Raw genomic sequence first — 24,837 nt, 5'->3', positions numbered from 1 at the left:
CGATCCCTGCGTGTGTGTGTGTGTGTGTGTGGAGTCGATCCAAAGACAGCTGCACGGTCGATCCCTGCTTGTGTGTGTGTGTGTGTGTGTGGAGTCGATCCAAAGACAGCTGCACGGTCGATCCCTGCTTGTGTGTGTGTGTGTGTGTGGAGTCGATCCAAAGACAGCTGCACGGTCGATCCCTGCTTGTGTGTGTGTGTTTGTGTGTGTGTGTGTTCCCTTCGGATTGAAAATCTCTGCGAGCTGCGCGGCTAAGAAAGAGACGAGACTCGCATTAAGAGTGAAGAAGGGGAGAAAGTCTCTTTGGAACGCACGGACTCGCCAACATTCCATTCCCCCCCCCTCCCGCTTTGATGTCCGGGGCCGACCAATCGGCGCGGCGCCTGGGAAGCAGGACCATCCGGTTCTGGAACGCTCAGCCTCGGCGTTCCACGCTTAGCCACGCCCCCGACCAGGAGAGGACAATCGTCAAAGAAAAGGGAAGAACCAGTCAGGAACCAATCAGAAGGGGCACAATTGGAGCCTGGTGATTAATTTTTTTTTTAATTTTTTTTTTTGGGGGGGGGGAGGGCGGATGAGAAACAAGAACGGAAAAGATGAACGGGGTGCGGTCGAGGCAAAGCTGTGACAGCAAGGTACGGGCGATGTGGTGAAGTCTACGTAGAACGAGAGATTTCCGGTGGGAAGAACTTGGGGGGGGGGCGGAGAAACCCTATGCAAAAGTCAAAAATAATAATAATAATAAAAAGGTGCGGAGAAACCCTATGCAAAAGTCAATAATAATAATAATAATAAAAGGTGCGGAGAAACCCTATGCAAAAGTGAAAAATAATAATAAAAAAAAGGTGTGGGTTTTTCCTGAAAACTTGGGGGGGGGGCGTGGAGAAACTCTATGCAAAAGTCAAAAATAACAATAATAAAAAAAAGGTGTGGGTTTTTCCTGAATGGGTCTCGGAAAAGAAGGGAAGCTTGGAGTGGCTTCCCAGATTGCAGCTGTCCTCTGCTGCGTTTAGAACAGGGCTTTTCAACCTTTTCACCCATTGTACCACCAGTCGCCTAGCCGGGTGTCAAAAACTTGATGACCCCCCCCAAAAGGAAAAAAGTGATGAAGTACAGGTAGTCCTCAACTTACAACAGTTCGCTTAGTGACTGTTCGAAGTACAATGATGCTCTTCCTCCTGTCTGAGGTTTCCATTGTTGTGAGTATTTCTGTTGAGGATTGGCAGCAGGGGTGGGGTAGGGGGGGTGTTGGGTTTTTATTCCCCCCGTTTGCTGGGTGGTTGCAGCAGGTTTTGGTCACTTCACATGACCCTGGGACACTGTGACCGTCATAAATATGAATCAGTTGCCAAGCATCTGAATGTAAATCACAAGACCGTGGAGATGCTGCAACATTCCAGCTGATCGGTGCTTCTTCTGGGCTCAGCAGAAGCACCAGGATCAGTGCTGCTTTCCAGCTGATTGGTGCTTCTTCTGGGCTCAGCAGAAGCACCAGGATCAGTGCTGAGCTCCAGCTGGAGCTTGGCGCTGATCCCGGCGCTTCCACTGAGCCCTGACAGCCCTGCAGCTCCAGCCATCTCTTGCTCAGGCTTGTGCGGTGCTGCCACCGGTTCAGCTCATTCCTCTCCCCCGCTACCACTTTTCTAGGATGGTCGCATACCACCTGCCAGGTGCCAATGTACCACAGGTGGTACCCGTACCGGTGGCTGAAAAGCCCTGGTTTAGAACATCCCTCTGGTAGTTAGGGGAGATCCTTAATCTGATCTCAACCAATGGAAAAGATGTCCTTGATAAGCTCAAGCAGTCATTAACTTGCACAGTTGATGAAAGGAGGAGAAGAATCCAGACCAAGCATCAGAAGTGGTGTCCTCTCTTAGGACCTAATCACGAGAAGGAGAATGAATATTTAATATTGCACGTATTGACAGCAGCGAGAATAGTATTTGCCCAATATTGGAAAAAATGAAAACTTACCAACTGAAGAGGTTTTAATTAAGAAAATCTTAGAATGTGCAGAAATGGATAGAATTGACTTTAGAGATTAAAGAGAAAGGAGATTCAGTTTACTTTAGAACATGGGATAACTTTTACCAATGGTTAGGAAAACGAACTAGTGAGAAATGAATGTGATATGCTATTTTGAATACATACTAGTAAGAAGACTGATATGCATTGATTGACTGATACTGTTTATGATTATTGTTTATTATATTTACTACAGTTATCTATCACTATATCAACTATTGTTAGCTGAACATATGTACCGGACAATAGTCTGTTTGCTAAATATCGAAAATGTTTGGGGAATAATCCCAATGCTGATCCCAATCCTGTCCTAATTCCAATCCTGATCCCAACCCCATCCCAAACCTTAATCCCTAGCCTGACCCTATTTTATCCCTAACCCTATAAAACTGAATAAAATGTTTTTTTTTTTTAAAGTGGTGTCCTCTCCACCTCTTCTCTTTTTTCCTGACAGTTAGAACAATGAACTAGTGGAACAACCTGCCTCCAGAAGTTGTGGCTGCTCCAACACTGGAGGTTTTTAAGAAGAGACTGGATAACCATTTGTCTGAAATAGTATAGGGTTTCCTGCCTGAGCAGGGGGTTGGACTAGATGGCCTCCAAGATCCCTTCCAACTTTGTTATTCTCCATTCCCGACTGTGAACACGCAAAAGTCAAAACCGAACATAACATGGGATGGGGGAAACACCATTTCCCCCCTCCCTAAAGTTAATGGTAGGGAAGATACTAAATTGGTTTAAAATAGTTTCTGAGGGTTTTTTTTTTCCCCTGAAAGATCTAGATAATGTTTGACGGAACTAGCTGCTTCAAGAAATGGAGGTTGCTAAGGAATGGTAGGAGTCTGCTTAGAGAGTTCAAAAGCTTTGTGGCTTTTATCCCTTGATGAAATGTCTTTCTCTAATGTAAATTTTCAACATTGTCACAGTGTCAAAATCAATTTCCAAAGCCTGCCTGTTTGCAAGCAATATTTCAACCTGGTTTCATATTTCATCAGCTGATTTCCACTTATTGTACATTTGTTGACTTTAGCCTTACTAGAAGAAAGCACATTTCTTTTGTGAATTCGTATTCCTCTCCTGCTCCTGTTTTATTTAAAAAGCCATTTTTATGCCCTGCGTGGGTTTTTTTTTTATTTGTACAATGGAATTCATGACAAAATGATTAGATATTTTGAACCCTAAAAGCTCAGGCAGATTAGCCCGTTTAAATATTAGAACTGGAAAAATATTGCAAGGAACAAAGCGCTATGAAAATGGTAAATTGATTAAAAAAGTTGTAACGGTGCTCACCGTGATATAGGTGCAATCCTCACTGGAGTACATAGAAAAATTGCATTGATAAAAAGTTGAGGGAACGTTAGGCTTGCGATTAAGAGACTGTCAAAATCATGTGGCATAAACAGTTAGTGACACAACCGTGTCACTAACTTAACCACTGCAGGGATTCACTTTAAAATGGTGGCAGGAAGATGGGGCAAAATTCACTTAACAATTATGTTACTTAGGAACAGAAATTTTGGGCTTGATTGTGGTCATAATTCAAGGATTGCCTGTATAGGAAATCCTCAATTCTTCCCAAATTAACCCCGTGACTGAACGATGTATCCTACTTTTCCTGTCCTCTGGGTGTCCAGCAGCGAGCAGATTATGGGAAATGCTTTCCCGTTTAACCCTGAACGAGAAAGAATTGGGCCTGTGGTTCCTGCAGATTTGCATTTCGGCGCACTCCACGCGGCAGCGGTTTTATGGAACCCTGGGAGAAAAAGGAGGGGGGCAACTGCTGGAGAATTTGTTTTTAATTAAGCCATAAGGCTTGATGGGCTATCCCCGCCACGCAGTAAAATCACCCCTAGCGAAGGTTAGGAAAGGCATTTGGTTCTGATGAGCAGCTTCAAATCACCCCCAGATTGTGATGCGGTGATGGCTCCCTGGAGCTAAGATCGCTTTTTTTAGATTTGTCTTATTGCACGGAGGGAAGAACGGCAAGAAGCCAAGTATCTTTGAGGGTCGAGGAAAAAGGAAAGCAGTAGCTGAGGCTAGGGGCACAGGTGGGCAGGATTTTTTTTAAGAAATAATTTTAATTAAAACAAAAAAAACGGGAGGGGAGAGCGATAGGCAGAGGTCAAAGGATCAGCTCCCAAATTCATTTCTCCTTGCAAGAAGGACAGTCAGGGCTGGATGGCTGCCTATTTAGCTTGGGGTGTGTGTGTGAAAAAGTCAAAAATAAACTAAAATCAGGCACAACTTGCTTAATAATCATATTGCTTAGTGTCAGATGTTGTCAAGGACCAGCTGTAGATCCACCCTCAGAAAGTCATCTCCTTATTTTGAATCTGGATCTCCGCCTTTAATGCTCCCATCCATTAGTTCTTGTCCTACCCTTGAGAACTATAGAGGATAAATCCGTACTTTCTTTCTGGTGGCAGCTCTTCAAGTCTAATGGAATTGGGGATGTCTAGTTTAATGAAGAGAAGAACCAGGAGTGACATGATAGCAGTGTTCCAATATCTCAGGGGCTGCCCCAAAGAAGAGGGAGTCAAGCTATTCTCCAAAGCGCCTGAACGCAGGACAAGAAGCAACGGATGGAAACTCATCAAGGAGAGATGCAACCTAGAACTAAGGAGAAACTTCCTGACTGTTAGAACAATTAACCAGTGGAACAACCTGCCTCCAGAAGCGGTGAATGCTCCAACACTGGAAGTTTTTAAGAAGAGACTGGACAGCCATTTGTCTGAAATGGTATAGGGTTTCCTGCCTGAGCAGGGGGTTGGACTAGATGACCTCCAAGGTCCCTTCCAACTTTACTATTATTATTAACAACCTGCCTCCAGAAGTTGTGGATGCCCCAGCGCTGGAAGTTTTTAAGAAGAGACTGGACAGCCATTTGTGTGAAATGGTGTAGGGTTTCCTGCCTGAGCAGGGGGTTGGACTCGATGACCTCCAAGATCCCTTCCAACTTTATCATTATTATTATTATCCTTCCTTTCTTTAGGCTAACAGTGCCCAGTTTCTTTAACCATTCTTCATGACATTTAGCCTCCAAGTTAGGCTTTCTCACCCGTGGCAGCTTTAAAGATTGGTGGACTGCTGGCTGGAGAATTCAGGAAATTGAAGTCCAACTGTCTTAAAAGTTGCCAATGCTGAGAAAGATTACTTCTAAGCTTTTCGCTGTCCTGACTACTCCCTTTCTTATCTCTGGAGTGTTTGGCATGCATAAACTGAATTCTGGGTGCTTACAAGACCTGGGACTTTCCATTTGGAAAGTTTCCACTTTCCAACAAGTCTCTCTCTCTCTCTCTCTCTCTTTTAATCATCCCAAGTTCTTCTAGGATTATTTGGGTGACTTGTTTAATTCTATGTAAAATTGCCTTATAATTATTCTGGAACTGGCAGATGAGTGTTAGAGGATGTATGGAGGTGACTTGGAAGGTATGCTCTGCCCCCTTGTGGGAGGAATAAGCACACCCAGGAAGGAGTTTCCTGAAAATTATTAGGCAGCAGATGGGAAAATCTTAAATGACGGTTTTATTATTGGAATCTGAGGTTTGGGGAGAATGTAAGTCAACTGAGGCCTGTATCAGTAATAAAGCTCTCTCAAGCTTCCTCCTTCCGTTACATATTCAAGATGGACAGTATTTAATATTTATTGTTTTGTATATGTAGGGGGGGATATGGGTCTATACATATGTTGTATATAGTATGTTCATGTGTGTGTGTCATGTATGTGTTTCACTTTGAGAGCGGGCAACTAAATTTCATTTTTGATGTGTGCCGTTGTGCCCACAGTAAAAAAAAATGACAATAAAAGTTATCTCATCTTAAAAGCTGTATGCTGCATAAACCTTGATCAAGCTTCATTCTTATTCCTAATAATGTAGGGGCGTTTTTGCTAAAAATAAATAAATAAATGAAGCAACTGGACTGGGCTATGCAACAGGAATACTTCTTGTTTTGTGGGTTAGATTCTGCATGGCGCAGAGTACTGAAATACGAACGACATAAGTAGCTCTTGACTTACGACTGGTCGCTTACAGGCCGCTTGAAATTACGGTGGATCTTGTTGGGAGTACTTATGCCCTGCTTCCAAAGTTTTGAGGGTGACATGACTGCATGTCAGGCACTGGGCAACTGGCCTGCATTTATGGCTGTTCGTAATATCCCACAGTAACGTGACCTTGATAGTTCTTTGATTGGCAGTTCAGCCAAACAAGCTGATAGTAAACAACAGCTCCAATCAAACAGTCCACACTCACCAATACTGACAGGGCAAGCCACTTGTATTTTATAAACAAACCTCACTCCCTTCTAGCACTGATGACGTTACCTAGTTTGGTAAGGAAACGTCTGCAAGCAAACAACGAAGCTCAGAGAGACCCCACAGTTCAACCCTGTGCTACAAATATTCTCTTCTACGGTTGCCGTGATCTGCCTTATCAAATCAACTCCTTGCTGTTCTATTAAATGTGTTCGGCTCGAGCACTTCTCGCAGATTCAGCCTGCTGAAAGCTTCCATTTGCCAAACGCGGCTTCCCCCTCATTAGCACAGGGCTGCAATCAAGCTCTTAATTCCTGGAATAAAATACCGCGGAATATGTTATTGGGACTGTTAAACCTTCCATCTGCATTATCTAGGATGGCTCCTTACCTTTTATTCAATGGGTAGCCACCATGCCAGCTTCCCTATAAAACCGCCTCTGATGGCTACTGTGGCAGCGGGTAGATGCTCCTCTGAGTAAAATAATCCTCCGTGAGAGAGGCATAACGATCATTTACATTAATTAGGCAGGCACCTAATGGAGTGTTCAAAAGCAGCGACGGCAATGGAATTCTTCTGCAAGGGGGTTCCAGCTCTTCGGCTTGAATGTTCCAAGGCCATCATTTTTTGAAATAAGCCAGCGGACAGCCAACGTGACTAGCCAGGCAAGCAATAAGGAAGCAACAGAAACAGGACTATTGTTTTCTCCTGCTTTACGTGATGAGAACCTGTCGTGGTCTCTCTCTAGAGGCCGCGGGAGGGATCGGCATTAATTCCCTTCCAATTCCCACCCTCCTCCAAGCTCAGCCTTCTTACAATGAATTTCTGTGGAGATTCTCAGTCATCCAGGTCATGGTTGCCCCAAAAATGCTTTTTCAAAAGGCCACCGGGCTTGTGTTTTTCTTTGAAGACATTTTGCTTCTCACCCAAGAAGCTTCTTCAGTTCTGACCGAATAGTGGAAGATGGAAGGCTTTTTATTCCTTGCAGTCCTCTGGTCGTTATTACCCTTGAGAGTCGTTGAGGCCACTTGGAGGTTTCTCTGTGCTCTAAGGGTCAGGTAAATAGTGCAAATTGGGTGTGGAACTTCTTATGATGACAATTTTGAGGGGGTTTCTGCTGGATCTGAAGTTCTTGGATAGTGTGAAGTCCCTGATTATCGGAGGCCAGATGCAGTAGCTGAGATGTGCCATCAGAATGGGCAACTACCATATGCCTTGAGAGTTGATGTATGGAGAACTGGGAAGAGACCATGAAATCATCCACTCAACAGCCACAAAGATGCTGTGAAGGAAACCTTGTGCCGTTGTGACAGTCAGTCAAGGGAACTGAAATCTGTGGTTGCTGACAAGACCCTGCTGGTGAGCCCTGTGCTATGAAGCCTCCACCAGCTCTGAAGATGGGCACCAGATGAAAAATCATGCAGGGCATCATAGAGTAATGCTCACACTTATTTAAAAATGGACTTCCAGTGCCCCTATTGGGCTAGACTCTGTGCTTTCATGTCCACAGATAAAATGCACAATAGCATGTCTTCTTTGAACTACTTCAGATGACCAACAGATGGCAGTGAAGGTGGATGCGGTTCAGAAAGCTTTAGATCTTTGCTGCACCCTAGTGGTTGTTGGGAATTTTGCAGCCCTGATTTAGTAGCTGTACCTGAATACTGTTCCACTTTTCCTTGATATGACGATATCCCTTTCAATCTTCTTCTCCATAGTGCTCAGATGGATTGGATCCACCTGGGTATTAATGCTCATTGTATCTTTCCACTGGAACCATAGTTGTCCTTCTCCATGAGTGTGTATGACCATGTTAGCTAGGGCTTCTCAGGAAAGGAGAGAAAAATCTGTGAAATATTTTCCTCTTTCTGCTGTGATAAATTTGTTGCATTTCTCTTGGATTCCAGTGGTGCAAACCAAACTTCAGAAGCTACTGAAATCTTGTGACATAGACAATTATTGGTTAAAGGATATCTTTGAAGAATAAGTCTCAGAATGTGCATGTTGGACACAGATTAAGTTGCATATCCATGCCTCACTTTGTGTGCCCTTCACAGTCCAATGAAACAGTCCTGACTTTAATTTGGATAGCATCTTCACTAATGATGTTGATTTAAGACAGCCATTAAAGGCCCATAATATTAATTAACTGGACTCTGCCAATAAAGTTCTATTAGCCCTTCCTATTAAATTAATATGAGAGGCATTTAACAGATGTCCTAATTAGATGTTACATCATGGAATGAAGTAAATCAGAGTCAAGTCATTGTTCAAGGGGAAGTTTGTGCTATACATAGATGATATTATAACCAACACGTATCTATTTTTATTTCCTGCCTTTATTATTTTTTATAAATAGCGCAAGGCAGCAAACATATCTAATTTTCCTTCTCCTATTCTACCCAGAACGACCCTGTGAGGTGGCTTGGGTTGAAAAGAGAGACTGGCCAAAGGTTACTCAGCCAGCTTTCATGTCTAAGGCAAGACTAGAACTCACTATCTCCTGGTGATTGGCCCAAGGACATCCAGTTGACTTTCATGCCTAAGGCAGGACTGGCACTCACCAACTCCTGGTGTAGGAGATGACCAGATTGAGCCCGAGGGAGGGGTCAAACACGTCATCAGTCTCAAGTCCTTTCGCATTCACAAAAGATCTAAGTCCAGCCCACCTTGAATTCCTTATCTGCCACCAATTTGCTTTGGCGGTCAGTAGTTCAGACTCTTGCAGAGAGCTTAAGCTTGCAATAAACCTTTCTATTCATTTGAACTGCCTGGATTTCCTGATTTCCCGCACTTGATACCTAGATGCCTTTCAGGCCTAACATGGGACTAGAATTCCCGGACTACTGATTAAGACTTTCTGGTAACAAAACGAGGAACTTTGGTGTTAGCAGAACATTGTTGTTGTTGTTGTTAATTGCGAAGTCGTGTCCGACCCATCGCGACCCCATGGACAATGTTCCTCCAGGTCTTCCTGTCCTCTACCATCTTCTGGAGTCCCTTTAAGCTCACACCTACTGCTTCAGTGACTCCATCCAGCCATCTCATTCTCTGTCGTCCCCTTCTTCTATTGCCCTCCATCTTTCCCAGCATTACGCCCTTCTCCAGTGAGTCCTTCCTTCTCATTAGGTGGCCAAAGTATTTGAGTTTCAACTTCAGAACATAAGAGCTTGCAAAAAAAAAACCAAAAAACTGGTTTGAATGTTTTCAGAATCCTCAAAGGGATTGGTGGTCCTTCCTGCTGAGACGTTCCCACCACTTTTTCCATCGGGCTGTTTCTTCGGTCCTTCTGACTCACCATTTCTAACCAAGGGGAAGAGTCAGAGTTGGAGGCAGAAGAGCCATTTCTTAGCCTGAATTCTCCTCTTTACGTTTGCAGCATCCACAGGGAGAAATCTGATCCTTCCTTTGGCCCGAGTCGCATCTTAGTCACCGGGGAGGGGGAAAAAAAAAATCTGGCCTTTAGTTTAGTTTTACCCTGTTATGCCTAGAGGCATCTGTTCAGGATATGCGGTAATAAAAACAAAGCACGGTGCAGCTGGGGGGGGGGGGGGAAGAGCATAAATGGTAGATCAAGTTTATCTTTCTCTCCCTTTTTGGCCACAGGAGCTTTCAGTCTAATTTAAGGTTTGAAAAGGCACATTATTTCATGCATGGAGTGCTCTTACTGCAAAGAAATTTTGTTGTTCAGGCATATCTTTATTTATAACCCCACCCTGATGAATGCTCTGGTATTCTCTTTCATTTCAATGCCATTGTGCATCCTGTTTTGTTTTTTATTAATTTCGGTATAGTTAATCTTTGAAACACACATGGCCTCTTGAGAATTGTGCTTGCTAAAAGGGATACGCCCTTTCTTTCCTTGACACCAGGAAAAGAAACAATAGAATGAGCTTTGCATTATAAAGCCTGGGATCCAGGGTGGCCTGTAAGCGCCTCTGAAGAGTTGGTTTTTATTCTTCATAGCAGTCTGATGACAGACCCAAATTTTACAAGGTTCAGTGGAAGGCTGTGCGCCAGAGATGTTCTAACTTTAGAAAACAGTCTAATTTACATAATCTTTCCCCCCCTTCCTTTGGGATAGCCCTCAATATGTACAGCGGTAAACAGCTAGCTTACCATAAAACAATGAAAGAGGGTTTTTTTTTTCCAGAAGCATGGGGAACAGAAAAAAAAAAATCTTTCCAGGATAAGCTTCAGTCAAAAATAATTTGGCCAGTGTTGCATATCACTTAAGGGAGACAGCAACAAGCACAGTTGAACAAGCAGTTCTACTTGCTACATATCTATTTGTCTGCCTGTCTGCCTCTAGCTGTAAGATGGACAATATGTAAATTTAATAAAAATTAAAAATATTTGCATCCATCCATCCATCTCCATTCATCCGTCTCTACATTTATCTCTCTCTCTCTCTCTTTCCATCCATCCATTTTTATTATTTGTTATTAAATGTATTTGCTGCCCATCTTGGTTCATTCAAAGCAACTCGATCCGTCTCAAATTGCAAGATGGGCGACATGCAAATGTAATAAAAATTAAATAAATAAAATCCATTTATGTATCATTTCTCCCCCTCTCTCTAATTCTATCTGTCTGTCTGTCTGTCCACTGGTCCTTCTATCAATCTCTATCATTTATCTAGAGCAGTTTGAATGTAACAGGGACAACTGTGCAAAGAAAGAGAATTCAACCTAGGCCAGCTGTTGTATAGTGAGAAACTGGACAATGCTGTGTAATGCTTACCAATGAAACTGGATCCAACTTGTATAACGCTTACTATAAATCAGAAATAGCCAACAACTCTCAGCACGTCGCTGCTTTGGACATTTTTTTTTTTTTTAGTTTTCAAAAATTTTCATTCCACATTACAAACAAGAACATTTTAAATAATGTAACACAAAATCCAACAAGGCATAAATCTAGAATTAGTACTGATACAATCTGACAATTGCCAGTCTTTGCCTGTCAAAATCAATACAAGGAAGAACCCACCTTGGGTTTCATAGATATCCCTGAAAATACAGGGGTAATAATCCTTGCTGGTGCTCTGCTGTTGCTTCTTCTTTGAAGAAAAGACTATTGTGGATTCTCAGAAACAAAACTTTCCAATTTTGCAGAAAAATAATAATCATCATCACAAATCCATCGTTCCTTGTCCCTTGAACTTTTTTGCAGAACGCTCACTTGCCCGAAACTGGATCCTGCTCCCGTAGATGTAAGACACAAAGCCGTCCATTTCTATACTGAAGATATTGTTCCACTTTGGGATAACTGAAAGAAGCCCCAGGAAACACCTTTTGGTTAAATGATTTAACACAGCGCCCAGATCTTACAAGGAATGAGCAGAGAATGAAGGCCGGGAAAGAAAATGGAGGAGGGATACACCAAGGAAGAGAATGTTAATATTCCAATGGGAGTCAGGCCTAGTTTGCAAGAGATGTTTAAAGGTTGCTTAATTCTACTCGACGTGTATTGGGAGATTGGGAGTGTATATTTATTAAACATACAGAACGAAAGGTTACTGAACTAAAATGCCATAAAGTATAGGGCAGGGGTAGGCAACCGTGGCTCTTTTATGACTCGTGGACTTCAACTCCCAGAATTCCTGAGCCAGCCATGCTGAGGGGAAAGGGAGAGGTTTCCAAGCTGAGCCATGCTGGCTCAGGAATTCTGGGAGTTGAACTCCACGAGTCATGAGGGGGCATAGTTCTCCCATGCTGGCTCAGGAATTCTGGGAGCTGAAGTCCATGAGTCATAAACGAGCCAAGGTTGCCTACCTCTGGTATAGGGTTTGGTTACTGGCGAGCAGCTTGGAATATATAGAATTCCGCTGAGGGTTACAAGAAATCCTTCAACTGTTTTAGCCAGCAGCAAGAACCACAGAAGAAGGTGGGGCAGGAGGAGGACAAAAAGAGAGAGAGAAAAAAGGAAAGAGCTGCAGAAGAGCAAAGACAGTTCAGGTCAAGTTTAAAGGGAGCAACGTCAATGGATATTTGTACTTATAAAAGATACAGTTGAATTAGCTTTATCTTGGTTATATTACAAATTCAGCTACAGGAGGGGAAGATCTCCTCAAAGTTTGAGAGCACCCAATTCCCACCACTCTCTGGTCCAGGTGTTCTTGGTTTAAGTTCTTGATTACCAACCTCCTATTTTACAAATGTTTTAAGGGAGAAGTTCTTTAGTTAAACGGAACTTTCCACTGGTCAAGTAAGATTCTGATCCGCCTACTGATCTACCTTTCAGCTTGTCTTCTTTCGTGACAATTTTGAAAACGTATTTCGTCTCCTGGAGGATGATGCCCGTGATGCCAACGTAGGAAGGACATTTGGATTTAGTCACTGAAAGAAAGAAAGAAAGAAAGAAAGAAAGAAAGAAAGAAAGAAAGAAAGAAAGAAAGAAGTCTGAGCATTCAAGCTGGACCATCAGTTTAAAGAATTCCCTGTTGCAATTGCTGTCCTTGAGAGTCCCAGAGCCCAAGACTGTGCATGTGTGCATGGGGGGAAAAATGGAAACCAGAATCATAACCTTGGCATGCTGGCTGAGGAATTCTGGGAGTTGAAGTCCACAAGTCATCAAAGGGCCAGGTTTGAAGAACCCTGTTCTTTTGCAACCTTCTGGCAAGCAAAGTCAATTATGTCAACGCTGCTAACATCGGATGTTTTTGCATTGACAACAAAGGGAAATGTAGCCATCTTTTACCTTTTGCTTTTAGAGTTAGATGATGCTGGGAGGGGGGATGTGAACAAGAGTCCAGCTAGACATAACAACACTAGACCTAGCGTGAGAAACAAGGTTATTGTAACCAGAGCTGATAAGGAATTGGCCTCGCCTGGAGAACTGGAGAGGAGCCCTGTGCTTCAAGCTAATTGGGGAATGTGATTTATGACTGTTAATTGGAGGAGGGAATTGTGCTTTGATACTATGTGCCCAGGGGAGGGGAATTCAGTTTTTGGCTTTGATTATGCAGTGCTGAAGTTATGCTACTCAAAATAAAGATTCTTTAAGGTAAACAATGCCTCGAAGATCTTTGGAAGAGTTTCATCTGTCGGAACCATGACCCAATGGGGAAGCCAGATTCATTTAGCAATGGCGGTTACTAATTTAACAACTGTGGTGATTCACTTAACAACTGTGGCAAGAAAGGTTGTAAAATGGGCTACCTGTAATGGAGAACAGATTTATTTTCAGCCTGGCACACCTTTTGAGACCCCAGAAAAAGAACCTCTGCCCTATCAACCTTTCTCAAGGTTTGACCCCAACCTTTGCCCTCTTCACTCTCGTAAAACTGAAGTTCTAAGATACCCGCAGATGTGTTATATCAAGCCCAGATTGGGAAAAAATAATGAACAGTAAGAACTTTTCACTCTTCTCAGTGGTAAAACACCAGATCATCAATGAAACTGACATGCAGGTCAGACAAAAGGATTTCTTCATACGGTGTGCAAATAAATTTAAAAAACAAATCCACTATGTAAAGTTAAGGGGAGGCAAATGTGCTTTAAATTTTTTGAGTAGTGCAAGTTTCAATTAAAAAAAAAAAAAAAGACACGAGAAGTGAGCAAAAATACCTGTCACAAGCGCTCCATGGAAATCTGCTTTAAGTAATTTGGTTTGAATCATCTGTGGCTGTCTGCAAAATGCAGAGAGAACTATATTAGAATTCTTCCAGGAAGTTAAACAAAAAGAGGGTAAGATTACAAGGTATAATTTTGAAATTATGTTATACCGCTCACCGCAAACAGCTAAACAAGATGCTATTTTCACTTGAGAATACTGCAATGATCACAATACTGATTAAATGCAGAGCATAAACCCAACTCAGTGACCAAATAAACAGGGCCTGGCTTGGCAAACTATTTTAGGTCAGATTCTAAATTAAGAGGCTCCAGGTTTAAACATTCTTCTGTATAACATAGTTTTATACACAAACCTAAGATGCAACTCTTCCCCATAGGCTAGGTTTTCAGATAAAAGACTCAAGGAAGCATTCACACAGACCAGGGTTTTAAAAACTGTGTTTTGCAGAAAGCGAGGTTCCCATAAGACTGCCTTCGCTCAAATATAGCCAGTTCTGTAGAGCTTTAAGTCTTTATCAGACACTCCAGGAAAGAGTGTGTATGTATGTGGTTTTTTTTTTTTTTTAAAGTTGTTCAATGGCCATCTTTTCAAACTTTTAAAAACTTTGAAAACTTCACTATAAACTCTTCCTTTCTCAAGCTGTGAACTATTCTAGAATGCAGTTTCACTTGGTGGTCTTTAAAGGTTTTCCACCAGAGGAGAAATCGCCAGCCATCCCCACTAAGCATGCAACAGTTTGCCAAAAAGAAAAAAAGAAAAAAAAGAATGAATGAATGAAGAGAATTGAACTTACGCATCGGGTTTCAATCCGTTGCAGAGTTCTCTAATGTACTGTTTCCAAAGCTCATGCAATGGTATAAATATCTCGTATCTGCAGAATAAAGACAAGGACCACGTGCAACAATTGTCCAGGGATTCTATAAAGTATTTTGTTGGAAGGGAATCTGTTTCTGCTTTAACTACAACAAGCCCTCGACTTATAACCATTCTTTAAGTGAACTTCAGAGTCACAATGGCACTGCGAAAGGTGACTTATGACAGATCTCCGCAATCACGTAATTAAAGTTACTAATGGTAGCTTTTAACTTTCCTTTGAAAATTTAGGCTGCTTGACACCTCTATGAAAATTATGCTAATTATCTGCTAATGTTGCTTCTGGATTCCTTTTCTTTTTTCTGTTGGATCCCACCTGCTCCCTGCAGTGTGGACTGTTAGGAGGGGGCTCAGTCCACGATGGAAGACTTCCAGCCCCTTCTTCCTTTCTACATTCAGCAAGTGCTGATTTGAGACTTCTTTAAATCTTTTCAAACAAAGCAAAAACAGCCACGGCTTTAAAAGAAAGAAAGTTTAAAGTAATAATAATAATTAAAAAAAAAATCACCTACTGCCCTCTAGTGGTAAACTACCATTCCAGAAAATAACCCAAAAAAGAGCTGTCAGAGATTAGGGGCAAGGCCAGAAAACTGCTGGACAGAGGCGTGCAATATTTGGATACAAAGTGGTCAGAAGATTTTAAGAACCCGCAAAGGCATCCTCACGTATGGGGGGGACCTGGTATAATGACATGTGAGAATGACTTTGGGAGACAGGGAAAAGCTAGGGAGGAAAACGGCTAGATAAGAGGCAGCTTACCTGGTTAGAAGGAACAGGGACATGACAAGGAACCTTTCATAGTTTCTTGGACTGCAAAGGTGAGGTGGGGACGGAGGTACTTTCAGACTGGCAAGATTCTGTTAACGGGACCTGACGATAAAGTAGAACTACTTCTTCAGGGTGTGCTTCCTGTCTGGACTACCTGCCAAATCGGATGTCAATCTTGCCAGTCTGAAAATACGTTTTTTTTTTTTCTGGTCTCCCTTACAGCCCAAGAATCTAGGCAGGATCCCTTCTGAGATATTTGCCATGCCTGTTTTTTTTTCCCCCCTGTGGGCTCAGCTGCCTTTTATCTGACCGTCTTCCTGCCTGAAGCTCTTCCTCCTGTCTCTCAAAGTCATTCCCACGTACCATTACTAGCAGTCCCTGCCCTTGCAGTCCCAGTGGGCATCTATCATTCAATCTCCCAATCATCACCCCATTATCCCAACCTGGCAGGAGAACCAAACTGCCTTCCTCACCTCTGCTGTTCTGGAGGAATCTCAAAGAGATGCATTTCCCGCCTCTGTTTGGCCGATAATCCTCTCTGACGGTTGACCCTGTGCTTGGTCTTCCGCTGGCAGGGATGCTTAAGGACAAGTACTTTCCGGTTTAAGCGTTTCTCAATGTCCTCCTGCCTCTTCTGAGGCATGCTGCGTTTCAGAAAGGCTTTAACAAAGGCCTCAGCCTTCTTGGATCCTAGTGGCTGAGAAAGAGAAAAGAAAGAAGCATCTTGAATAAAGTTCAAATTCTAATTTGGGCGTTATTCTTGGCCCTATGGAAATATTTTCTTTATTAGATTTGTTAAGGCTGCTATCTCCAAGAAGACTCCAGGCTGTGAATTGAATAATAGGTCCAATATTACCAATTTTTTTTCTATTAACAACCCTGTAATCCCTTGCATCAGAGTGGAGTTTGGATGACTGAAGGGATAACGAGCCTTTACTGGCTGGATGCCCTTCCTAATGCCTATCTGGAGTTCACAGCAGACAATAACTCATTCTGCCCAAAGGTAGAAATATCTGCCACTGCCTACGATGGAGCTCACAGCCTCCTAATTATGAAAAATACAAACCAAATGTATTATCCACCATTTATTTCAGAGCCCATGGTCATGCATTGACACTGGACAACTCTATACATTGAACTAATAAATGATATAAAAATACCTGAAGGTTCACAAGTTTTGCTGTCGACTCGGGCATCTGTTTATATAATAGCTCTGGAAAATAAAATTATAGAGATCATGTTAAAACAAAGCTGTATATCTTTTCAGAGATATGCCTATCTTTCTCCAGGAGATGTTTGAAATTATGAAACAACACAGACCTAAACCCTATTGCTATAAAAACAGAACAGTTGGGGAACATGAGATCTTTGCTCTTATGGCATATGACATCCATGAAGCCAGTCCAGGTTGTATTTTATGCTGGACTTTTCAAGATGAGGCACGCAGGCCAAAAGATGTATTTTGTTACAGGCCTAAATTGATTGTTTTTGTAGAAAGATGTTTCCTGCCACATATGCATGTTTGTTTCTGTAGGTTGTAACATGAAACTGATGATGTTACCTAGTCTGGGTAATGAAACATCTGCAAGAAAACAAGCAAACTCAGAGAGCAACTAAGGACCCCTCATGTCAACTACAAATATTCTCCTTTATTAGCCACATGGAACACCAAATACTTTTTTAAAAGGCCAAACAAACAAACAAAAAAAGGCAACTTTATTGTCTGAGTTAAAAAGTTCCCCACAAAAAAGTAACTTGCAAAATTGTAGCAAACAAGAAACTCAACTGAGAAAATGACTACTGCTAATTTCCTAGTAGTTCCTTCTCTCTTTTTACACTCAATACCCTTCCAGCATTCAGGAGATGATGGTTTTATGCATAGTAATCTCCAATAGGCTAATCGTTCCACCCAAAAGCTTCTTTATTTATTACATTTTTATACTTCCTGTCTCCCCTACAAGGTGACTTCTTGCCCTTACAGCTACACTTACCCATTCCTTTGGAGGATTTCAAATAAATTGAGCTCTCTGGTTGCAATAAATCTGAGGGATGCAGCACAAAGTTGCAGCACAAAGTGGTTGTGTTCAGGATTGCAAGCCACTGCAACCCTCTTTACAAACCAAGCTGGACTCCTCTTTATATAGGTCAATGCCCAAACTGCACATAATACAGGTAACTGTATTACAACAGTTCCTTTAGTGCTGTGCTTCTCAACGTTTGTGTGACGGCAACCCCCGTCACACAAACGTTCTGCGCATGCGCGGCGCCGCACGCATGGGGGCAGGGCCCCAATGCGCGGTGCGCACGCGCACCCCCCCACGTGCGACGCGCATGCGCGATGGCCCCCCATGCACGACGCGCGTGCGCGACGCCGCCCCGTGCACGATGCGCGTGCATGGCGCCGTCCCCATGCACGACGCGCATGCGTGGCACCGCCCCCGTGCGCGGCGCGCATGCACGGCGCCACAAAAAATGGCGGATCGCCACCTTTGGCGACCCCCGAAAAATGGTCGATCGACCCCAAATGGGGTCGCGACCCATAGGTTGAGAACCGCTGCTTTAGTGACTGTTCAAAGTTACAGCAGCACTGAAAAATGTGACTTATGACCATTTTTCATAGTAATGACCATGGTCACGTGATCAAAATTGAGATGCTCGGCGACGGGTTCATACTTATGACCATTGCTGGGTCCCAAGATCATATGATCCTTTTTGAGCAAACTCAATTAAGGAAGCCAGATTCACTTAACAATCAAGTTAGTAACTTAACAACGGCAGCAATTCACTTAACAACTGTTCAAAGAAAAGTCATAAAACGGGGCAAAACTCACTTAGCAAATGTCTCACTTATCAGTTTGGGGCTCAATTGTGGTCGTATGCTGAGGGCTGCCTATACAAAAACAGTACAAAAAATGTTTCTCCACCTCTTTCTTCTGAGTTTAGCCTACAGCCCTGGGGTTTCCAAGGGTTTCCAAGGGTTTTCCATCGCCATGCAAACAGTCTGATTTTCCAATCCCTCTTTCAGACCAAACACGTGCCTGGATTCCCTTATGGCTAGTTCTCCCCTAATTTTCCCTTCCTGCTTAATTAGCTCCTGGAAAGAATCTGGTTCTAAAAGTTATATTTGCAAAATCAATAAAGTCGGATTGAGACTCCTTAACTAGAGGGCAAAAAAAACAAAACCTCCTTAATTAGGGGCCAAGAAACTACAACAGCCCCAACCCAGTCCTAGATCAACCCTGTAACCATCTTTGCGTCATTCCACTCCACTTTCCCCCAAAAGCGCTTTGTAAACCCAAATCGGAGTCACTTCGGATTAAGCGCCACCTTTCCCCTCTGAGCATGCCGGCCCAGAAGGGAACGGGCCACGAGTTCAGGCTCTCGAAAGACTTACTCTCCATCTCCGGCAAAATTTTATCCTAAAACGCGAAAAGCCGCAATCAGCCGAGGCTGGAGAGCCTCCTTCGCCTGTCTTCTTTCACGAAGTAAATGAAAGGCGCATGCGTGGCCGCCGCTCTCGGATAGGCTCAGAGGGGGAGAGGCGGAGGCAAGAAAAGCGCCAATAGGAACACAGCGCGGAGCGAGTGACTGTCAGTATGTAGAGCTAGAAAGTGGAATTCTGGGAGTCAAAGTCCGCAAATCATAAAAGAGCCGTCGTTTCCCATCCCTGTTCGAAATATACGAATACGCATGCGTAAACGATGCCATCCGGTTCTCCACGTGCTATAATTCGCTCGCTCCGCACTGTGTCCTTATTGGCGGTTTTCTTGCCTCCGCCTCTCCTCCTTCTAAGCCTATCTGAGAGCGGCGGCTACGCATGCGCCTTTCATTTACTTCGTGAAGAGGACGGGCGCGCGAGGCTCGTCAGCCGTGGCTGATTGCGGCTTTTCGTGTTTTAAGATAAATTTTGCCGGGGATGGAGAGTAAGTCTTTCTAGAGCCTGAATTCGTGTCCTCTCTCTCTCTGTGCCAGTGGGGCTGGCTCAGGAATTCTGGGAGTTGAAGTCCAGAAGTCATAAAGGGGTCCTCGTTCCTCACCTCTGAGTATTTCTCAGCATTGGCTGGCTGGGGAATTCTGGGAATTGAAGTCCACAGCCTTAATTGGGCAAGGTTTGAGAAACAGCCGCCTGCAGCCCTTGGTTTTCGTTGCAAAGATGGCATTGCATTTTAATCTATAGGAAAGCCTATGGGGGGGGGCATCTAGATGTGCAACTCTCCCTCCCATTTCTACATGGAAATCTGGGGAAAGTTGCATGTTTAAAATGACTCAGTAGTTCATTTGCAAGCCTTTTTGGCTTGCGTGTGTAAAGGGAAAAAGACATGGAAAGAAATGTAACGGGGAGGAAAAAAGGAGCTTTGCTTGGAGTAATTTTAATGCTAGTGAACAACACGTTGATACTCGGACAACCCCTAGCTTGAGTTTTCGCTGGGGAATTCTGGGAATTGAAATTCCCATGTCTTAAAAGTAGCCAAGGCTGAGGAATATTGTCCTAAACTTCCCCTTCCTATATTCTAGGAAAACACACATTCAAAAATAACACGGCAGTATTGTCCCTCTAAACAACTGCACTTTTCTGCGGCTGATGCACATCTAGCCTTTTTAATGATTGGCGCATGCGTATCTGTTCAGGTGAGGGATGCAAAGGACTGGAAAGTGCTCAGAAGTGCTTGGTTTTATGATTTCTGCACTCTTTTTGGGGGGGTCAGGCCTGCCTGCTAGGGAAAACATTTTTTACAGTGCCTGCAGCAAAAGTACCTCTGGGTAGGCTGGCATCCAGCTAGCCAGTTATAAGATGGGCAGTTAAAAAGTATGAAATATAAACAAAGAAATACTAAAAACAAACAAGAAAAGAATATATTAAAAAAAAAGACAAAAGTGCTAGATACAAATAAGGAAAAATAAAAATAAATCTGATCTTCTTACTATCAGATACCAGCAAGCTTTTATTATTTCTCTCCCTTTAAAATTGCATTATATAGTTCTTTCTTTCCCATAGTCCAGTGGTGGCAAACCTATGGCACGGGTGCCAGAGGTGGCATTCAGAGCCCTCTCTGTGGGCACGCGCACTGTCGCCCCAGTCCTAGGTCTTCAGCTGGGTTTTATAAAACCTTTTCGCTTTACGCCTCTGCCGCCATGTGCAAAAAAAGAGAGGTTCAATCAGTCAATTTCAACTTCTCGCGGGGAAAAACAAATGTCGCAAGGGAAGTCGTAAAATGGGGCAAAGCTCACTTAACAAATTTCACACTTAGCAACATAAATTCTGGGCTCAGTTGTGGTCGTAGGTTGAGGGATGCCTGCAGTTCATTTTTATCATTTTCAGCAAAGGGTCTATAAAAGTACTTTCCAATTAAAGTACTTATTGATTTATCTTAAGTCAAGCAATCCATTTTGTTATTTCTGCAAATTCTGCACCTGAACAGGTTCCACCTGTTTTCTCTAGCCTTCCTAGAAAGGGGCATGTTTTGTTTGATTTCTTCTAGGTCCAGAATGAAGTGTTGGTTAATTTTCTCCAAACTAACCCATGGAGAAGAGCGGATGTTATTGTCATACGAGAGGTCAAACCGATCCCCTTTTAAATCTCTTTTCAGAATTCTGTGCCACGTTTTGCTGCTCTCCACCACCCCCCAAAAATCTGCAATCTATTCATTCCCTTTCCTTTTAATTCGGTCTAACCCCTCGAATGGCTGCCTCCGTTAAGAACAGCAGCATTTTTCATGAATGGAAAATCAAGATAAGTGAGATTGGTCTTTGGAGTCATATGAGTGCTCCTTCGTTGGATTTATGTCATAATTTGTGAAGCATTTAAGGCATTAGCAGTCAAATCAGTATTGGCAAAACTAGGCTGTAAATTCAATGATCCAGACTAAATTGGTGCCTGGGGGAAGGCAAACTCTTCCAGCAATTTCACATCTTCATTCTTTTCCAGATGAGGTAGAATTTATCATGGGATGAAGGATGCCTAAATGCCTCTTCTCTTTCCCTGAGGATTATTCCATGCGAGAGATGAAAGGCGGTCAGAAATAAATGCACTTTATTGTCACTCACACTCACAGGAATCACATATTGGATAGTGGTTGGTGAATCCATGGCTTGTATCTGCAGAGAAAATATCATTTGAAACTTCTTGCTTTCTTGATGGACAAAGAGTAAAAAAAATGCCACGTCCTCGTACTTGCTGGCTGCATTCCTACCTTCTCCAGAAGTGGCCACCATCCCTTGATTTGTCAAAAGAGGGAGTGCTAAAAACACTTATCTGATGCTCCAGTCTGGTTTTTCTTAACGGTTTTGCTTCTTTGAGAGGAGAGGAATAACGCAATAAGAGTTATTGGAAGGGACCTTGGAGATCTTCTAGTCCAACTCCCTGCTCAAGCAGGAAACCCTAAACCAGTGGTTCTCAACCTGTGGGTCGGGACCCCATTTGGGGTCGAACGACCATTTCACGGGGGTCGCCAAACAACGCAGTCCGCCATTTTTTTCCCCCTTTTCCTTAGCCGTGCTACTCCCTTTTATTCTATTGGCTTTTGAAAGCCAATAGAATAGACTCTCTTGAATAGAGTCTAATTCTATTGGCTTTCAAAAGCCAATAGGAATTGTCCAGGCTGTCTCTGCCCTGCTGAGCCCGCCAAAAGTCCCATTCTGCAAACGGTGCTGCACCAGATGAGTAGTCCTCGACTTACAACCGGTTGAGTAGTCCTCGACTTACGACTGGTTGGGGGTTGCGGCATTAAAAAGGTTGAGACCCACTGCCCTAAACTATTTCAGACAAAAGCTTGTCCGATTTCTTCTTAAAAACCTCCCAATGCTGGAGCACCCACAACTTCTGGACGCAAATCGTTCCACTTATTAATTGTTCTCACGTGTCAGGAAATTTCTCCTTAGGTCTGGTTCTCTCCTTGATCACTTTCCATCCGTTGCTTCTTGTCCTGCCTTCAGGCGCTCTGGAGAATAGGTTGACCCTCTCTTCTTTGTGGCCGCCCCTGAAATATGGGAACACTGCTATCATGTCCTTTCATCAAAGTAGACATTTCCAATTCCTGCAACCCTCCTTCATATGTTTTAGTCTCCAGTGCATCTTTGTTGCTCTTCTCTGCACTCTTTCTGGAGTTTCCGCATGTTTTATATGTTGGAAAAGAAAGAAACCGAAGCAAACTACTAATCAAGCATAGGGTGTGGTTGCACAGCCTTAAAGCAGGGACGAAGTGGTGGCAATGCATCGTAGCAGCTTCACTTCAAAAGAATGGAGGGTGCCAATGACAGCCTCTTCCATGACATAGGACCAGGCTACCTACGGAACCATATTTCTCCCATTGTATTGGCTTGTCCCATCTGGTCAGGCAGGTGTGTTGCAGACCCTGTCAATTAAAGAAGTCCCAACTGGTGGGGTCCAGGAAGAGAGCCTCTCTGCCATTACCCCCACCATATTCTCCCCACTCTCCTGGCCTTCCCAAAAGGAGTTAAAACATGGCTTTGTGGCCTTGCATGGAGAGCTCAGAGGAGCATGCAGCCATGGGGCTAGCTGGTGCCCTTCACCTTTCAATTAATTTTAGCAGTGTTTTATCATCATTGTCACTTTCTAATGTTTGGACGTGTATATACTCTTTTTATATTTTAATCCTTTGTTTTACACTGCCCACTGTCCCTGTTTGAGGGAGGTGGGCACTTCAGAGATGCCCATACATACATACATACATACATAAAAAATAGATCTTGGACTCATGCAGAGGGCTTATGGTTTTTAGAGGGGGCCTGAATTGAGGTAGACAAAGCCCAATATTCTATCTCTAGTAGATTAAATACAGTAATAAAATCAAGATTCCATTCACAACAAGATGGAAAGCCAGAAAAGCCATCTGTTACAAATACTGTATATAAAGCCTTCGTGGAAAAAGAAAATAGATTTTTGTGGAGTGATTCTAAACTATTGATTTTTAATTCAGGGCTGAATGTCAATGTTTATGGTTACTTTGAATTTGTTGTAGCAATGTAGGTAAACAAAAGCCCCAAACAGTTTATTCAACAAAAGGAGGCAGGGTTTCACCACTTTAAGGATGTCACTTTCCCACAATCTTGCCTTCAATCTTGAAAATTGGACTAAAAAGGTGTTATGTAGGTGTTTTGTTTCTTTTTCTGAAAACGCTGTTGATATTTCCATTTCTTGTTTTTCATTTGTCTTTAAGCAAAGCTCATGGGTTTTCATTTGTAGCGCAACCATTGTGTTTTTGCACTAGAGGGCAGAGTGTGATAAGTTTTGGAAGTTGAACAAATAATTTGACACCGCCCAAACAGAAACGCATTGAGTGTAGGTTACTTAAACTTCTGCAAAAATCCAGGAACCAAGAGTGGAGATGAGAAGGGAAAGGTATGATTTTAAAAAAACACATTGAAGACTGAAGCTGATGCATTTCTAAGTGTTCTAATTAATAACAATTTTCTTAGAAAATCAGAATTTCAAGATTAAGTATTTCATAATTCATGGTTTTCGGACCCCAGACTAGAAACAATTGTCTTAAATTGTTTAGGATTTTCAGTTGGATTGAGGCTGGCTTATTCTTTTATTATGTGTCTCTTCAAAAGATGATGAAGTGTTCAAGAAGGGAAGGGAAGGAGATAAATGGATGAAAAAGGAACAGTAGGAGGTAAAGAAATAAACAAAGTAAGGGGAAAAAGAAAAATTAATAGATGAAGACCGGAAGAGAAAAATTATCAAAGATGATAATAGGAACTCAGCTGTACAAATTTCAAATTTATTGAGTTTCAGTAAAGAACCTCAATTGTATAAATCAGACAATTGTGATTAAGAACTGTCTGATTGCAGTTACTAAGAAGCTTCTTAGGACATGACCATAATCTACGCCACAACTACAAACCAGACCTATAAAAGAAGCATAAAAATAGTGTTAAAATATGTCCAAGAAAGCCCTCCTATTTAGATATTCCTTCCATCAAATTGTACCAGAGTTTGATAAGCTGCCTTACTGTATCTTGAACGCAGAATGAGACAGATTCTTGCCTACTTTTAATAAATCCTTTACAGTGGTAATCCTCTAATCTGGTAACAATCCTAGAAGCTATGTAAGCTTCTACAGACTCATCTGTCATGGATACAAACTCAAAGCAGTCCAGGCAAAGAGATTGCAGGCTATAATCTTTATATTCTTATCTTTATACATCCACTTGCAATCCAGTGGGTTTCAGATTTCTTCACAGACAAGGTTTTTTCAGTGTTCTAGAGCCTTCTTTGGACAGAATTTGGATGGCCCCTACCTATCAAATTTCAAAGGAAGCTTGAAAACTCTGGTACTGGATGAGATTTCAGAATTTAAACGCTTTTGTTC

At 42.7% G+C, this 24,837-nt stretch overlaps 1 protein-coding gene and 2 long non-coding RNA genes across 4 annotated transcripts; 2 read left to right on the top strand and 1 right to left on the bottom strand.

Annotated features, from left to right (window-relative positions):
* The first annotated feature begins 559 nt into the window (after positions 1–559).
* LOC120300925 lies at positions 560–12,631 on the top strand. Its single transcript, XR_005554784.1, has 2 exons — positions 560–635; positions 12,527–12,631. It is a non-coding gene; the product is annotated as an uncharacterized LOC120300925 (long non-coding RNA).
* On the bottom strand, positions 11,106–18,995 carry POP4 (POP4 homolog, ribonuclease P/MRP subunit). 2 transcript variants are annotated; one of them, XM_039327485.1, is made up of 7 exons: positions 18,897–18,995; positions 16,663–16,715; positions 15,976–16,199; positions 14,655–14,732; positions 13,852–13,913; positions 12,520–12,621; positions 11,106–11,551 (listed from the first exon to the last, which is right to left on the bottom strand). In XM_039327485.1, exons 1-7 carry the CDS (start codon positions 18,901–18,903, stop codon positions 11,415–11,417), a joined length of 663 nt encoding a protein of 220 aa, XP_039183419.1. In that variant the 5' UTR covers positions 18,904–18,995; the 3' UTR covers positions 11,106–11,414. The 2 variants fall into 2 exon arrangements, with proteins under 2 accessions (XP_039183419.1, XP_039183421.1); XM_039327487.1 differs by lacking the exon at positions 12,520–12,621.
* A 355-nt stretch (positions 18,996–19,350) lies between these two features.
* On the top strand, positions 19,351–21,754 carry LOC120300953. Its single transcript, XR_005554788.1, has 2 exons — positions 19,351–19,425; positions 21,429–21,754. It is a non-coding gene; the product is annotated as an uncharacterized LOC120300953 (long non-coding RNA).
* The last annotated feature ends 3,083 nt before the right edge of the window (positions 21,755–24,837 follow it).

The sequence above is a fragment of the Crotalus tigris genome, unplaced genomic scaffold (assembly GCF_016545835.1).
Source record: "Crotalus tigris isolate CLP2741 ecotype Arizona unplaced genomic scaffold, ASM1654583v1 scf7180000024362.2655971311:6658466, whole genome shotgun sequence".
Taxonomy (NCBI): domain Eukaryota; kingdom Metazoa; phylum Chordata; class Lepidosauria; order Squamata; family Viperidae; genus Crotalus; species Crotalus tigris.
This window is presented reverse-complemented; position numbering and strand designations above follow the sequence as displayed.

What these genes read in the sequence shown, in the direction of transcription:
- POP4 (XM_039327485.1), bottom strand. An exon ending in CAAAACTTGTGAACCTTCAG is followed by an intron (nt 16,200 to 16,662) that starts GTATTTTTATAT and finishes TCTCTTTCTCAG; the next exon opens with CCACTAGGATCCAAGAAGGC. An exon ending in GAAAGAAGACAAGCTGAAAG is followed by an intron (nt 11,552 to 12,519) that starts GTAGATCAGTAG and finishes GGCTTCTTTCAG; the next exon opens with TTATCCCAAAGTGGAACAAT.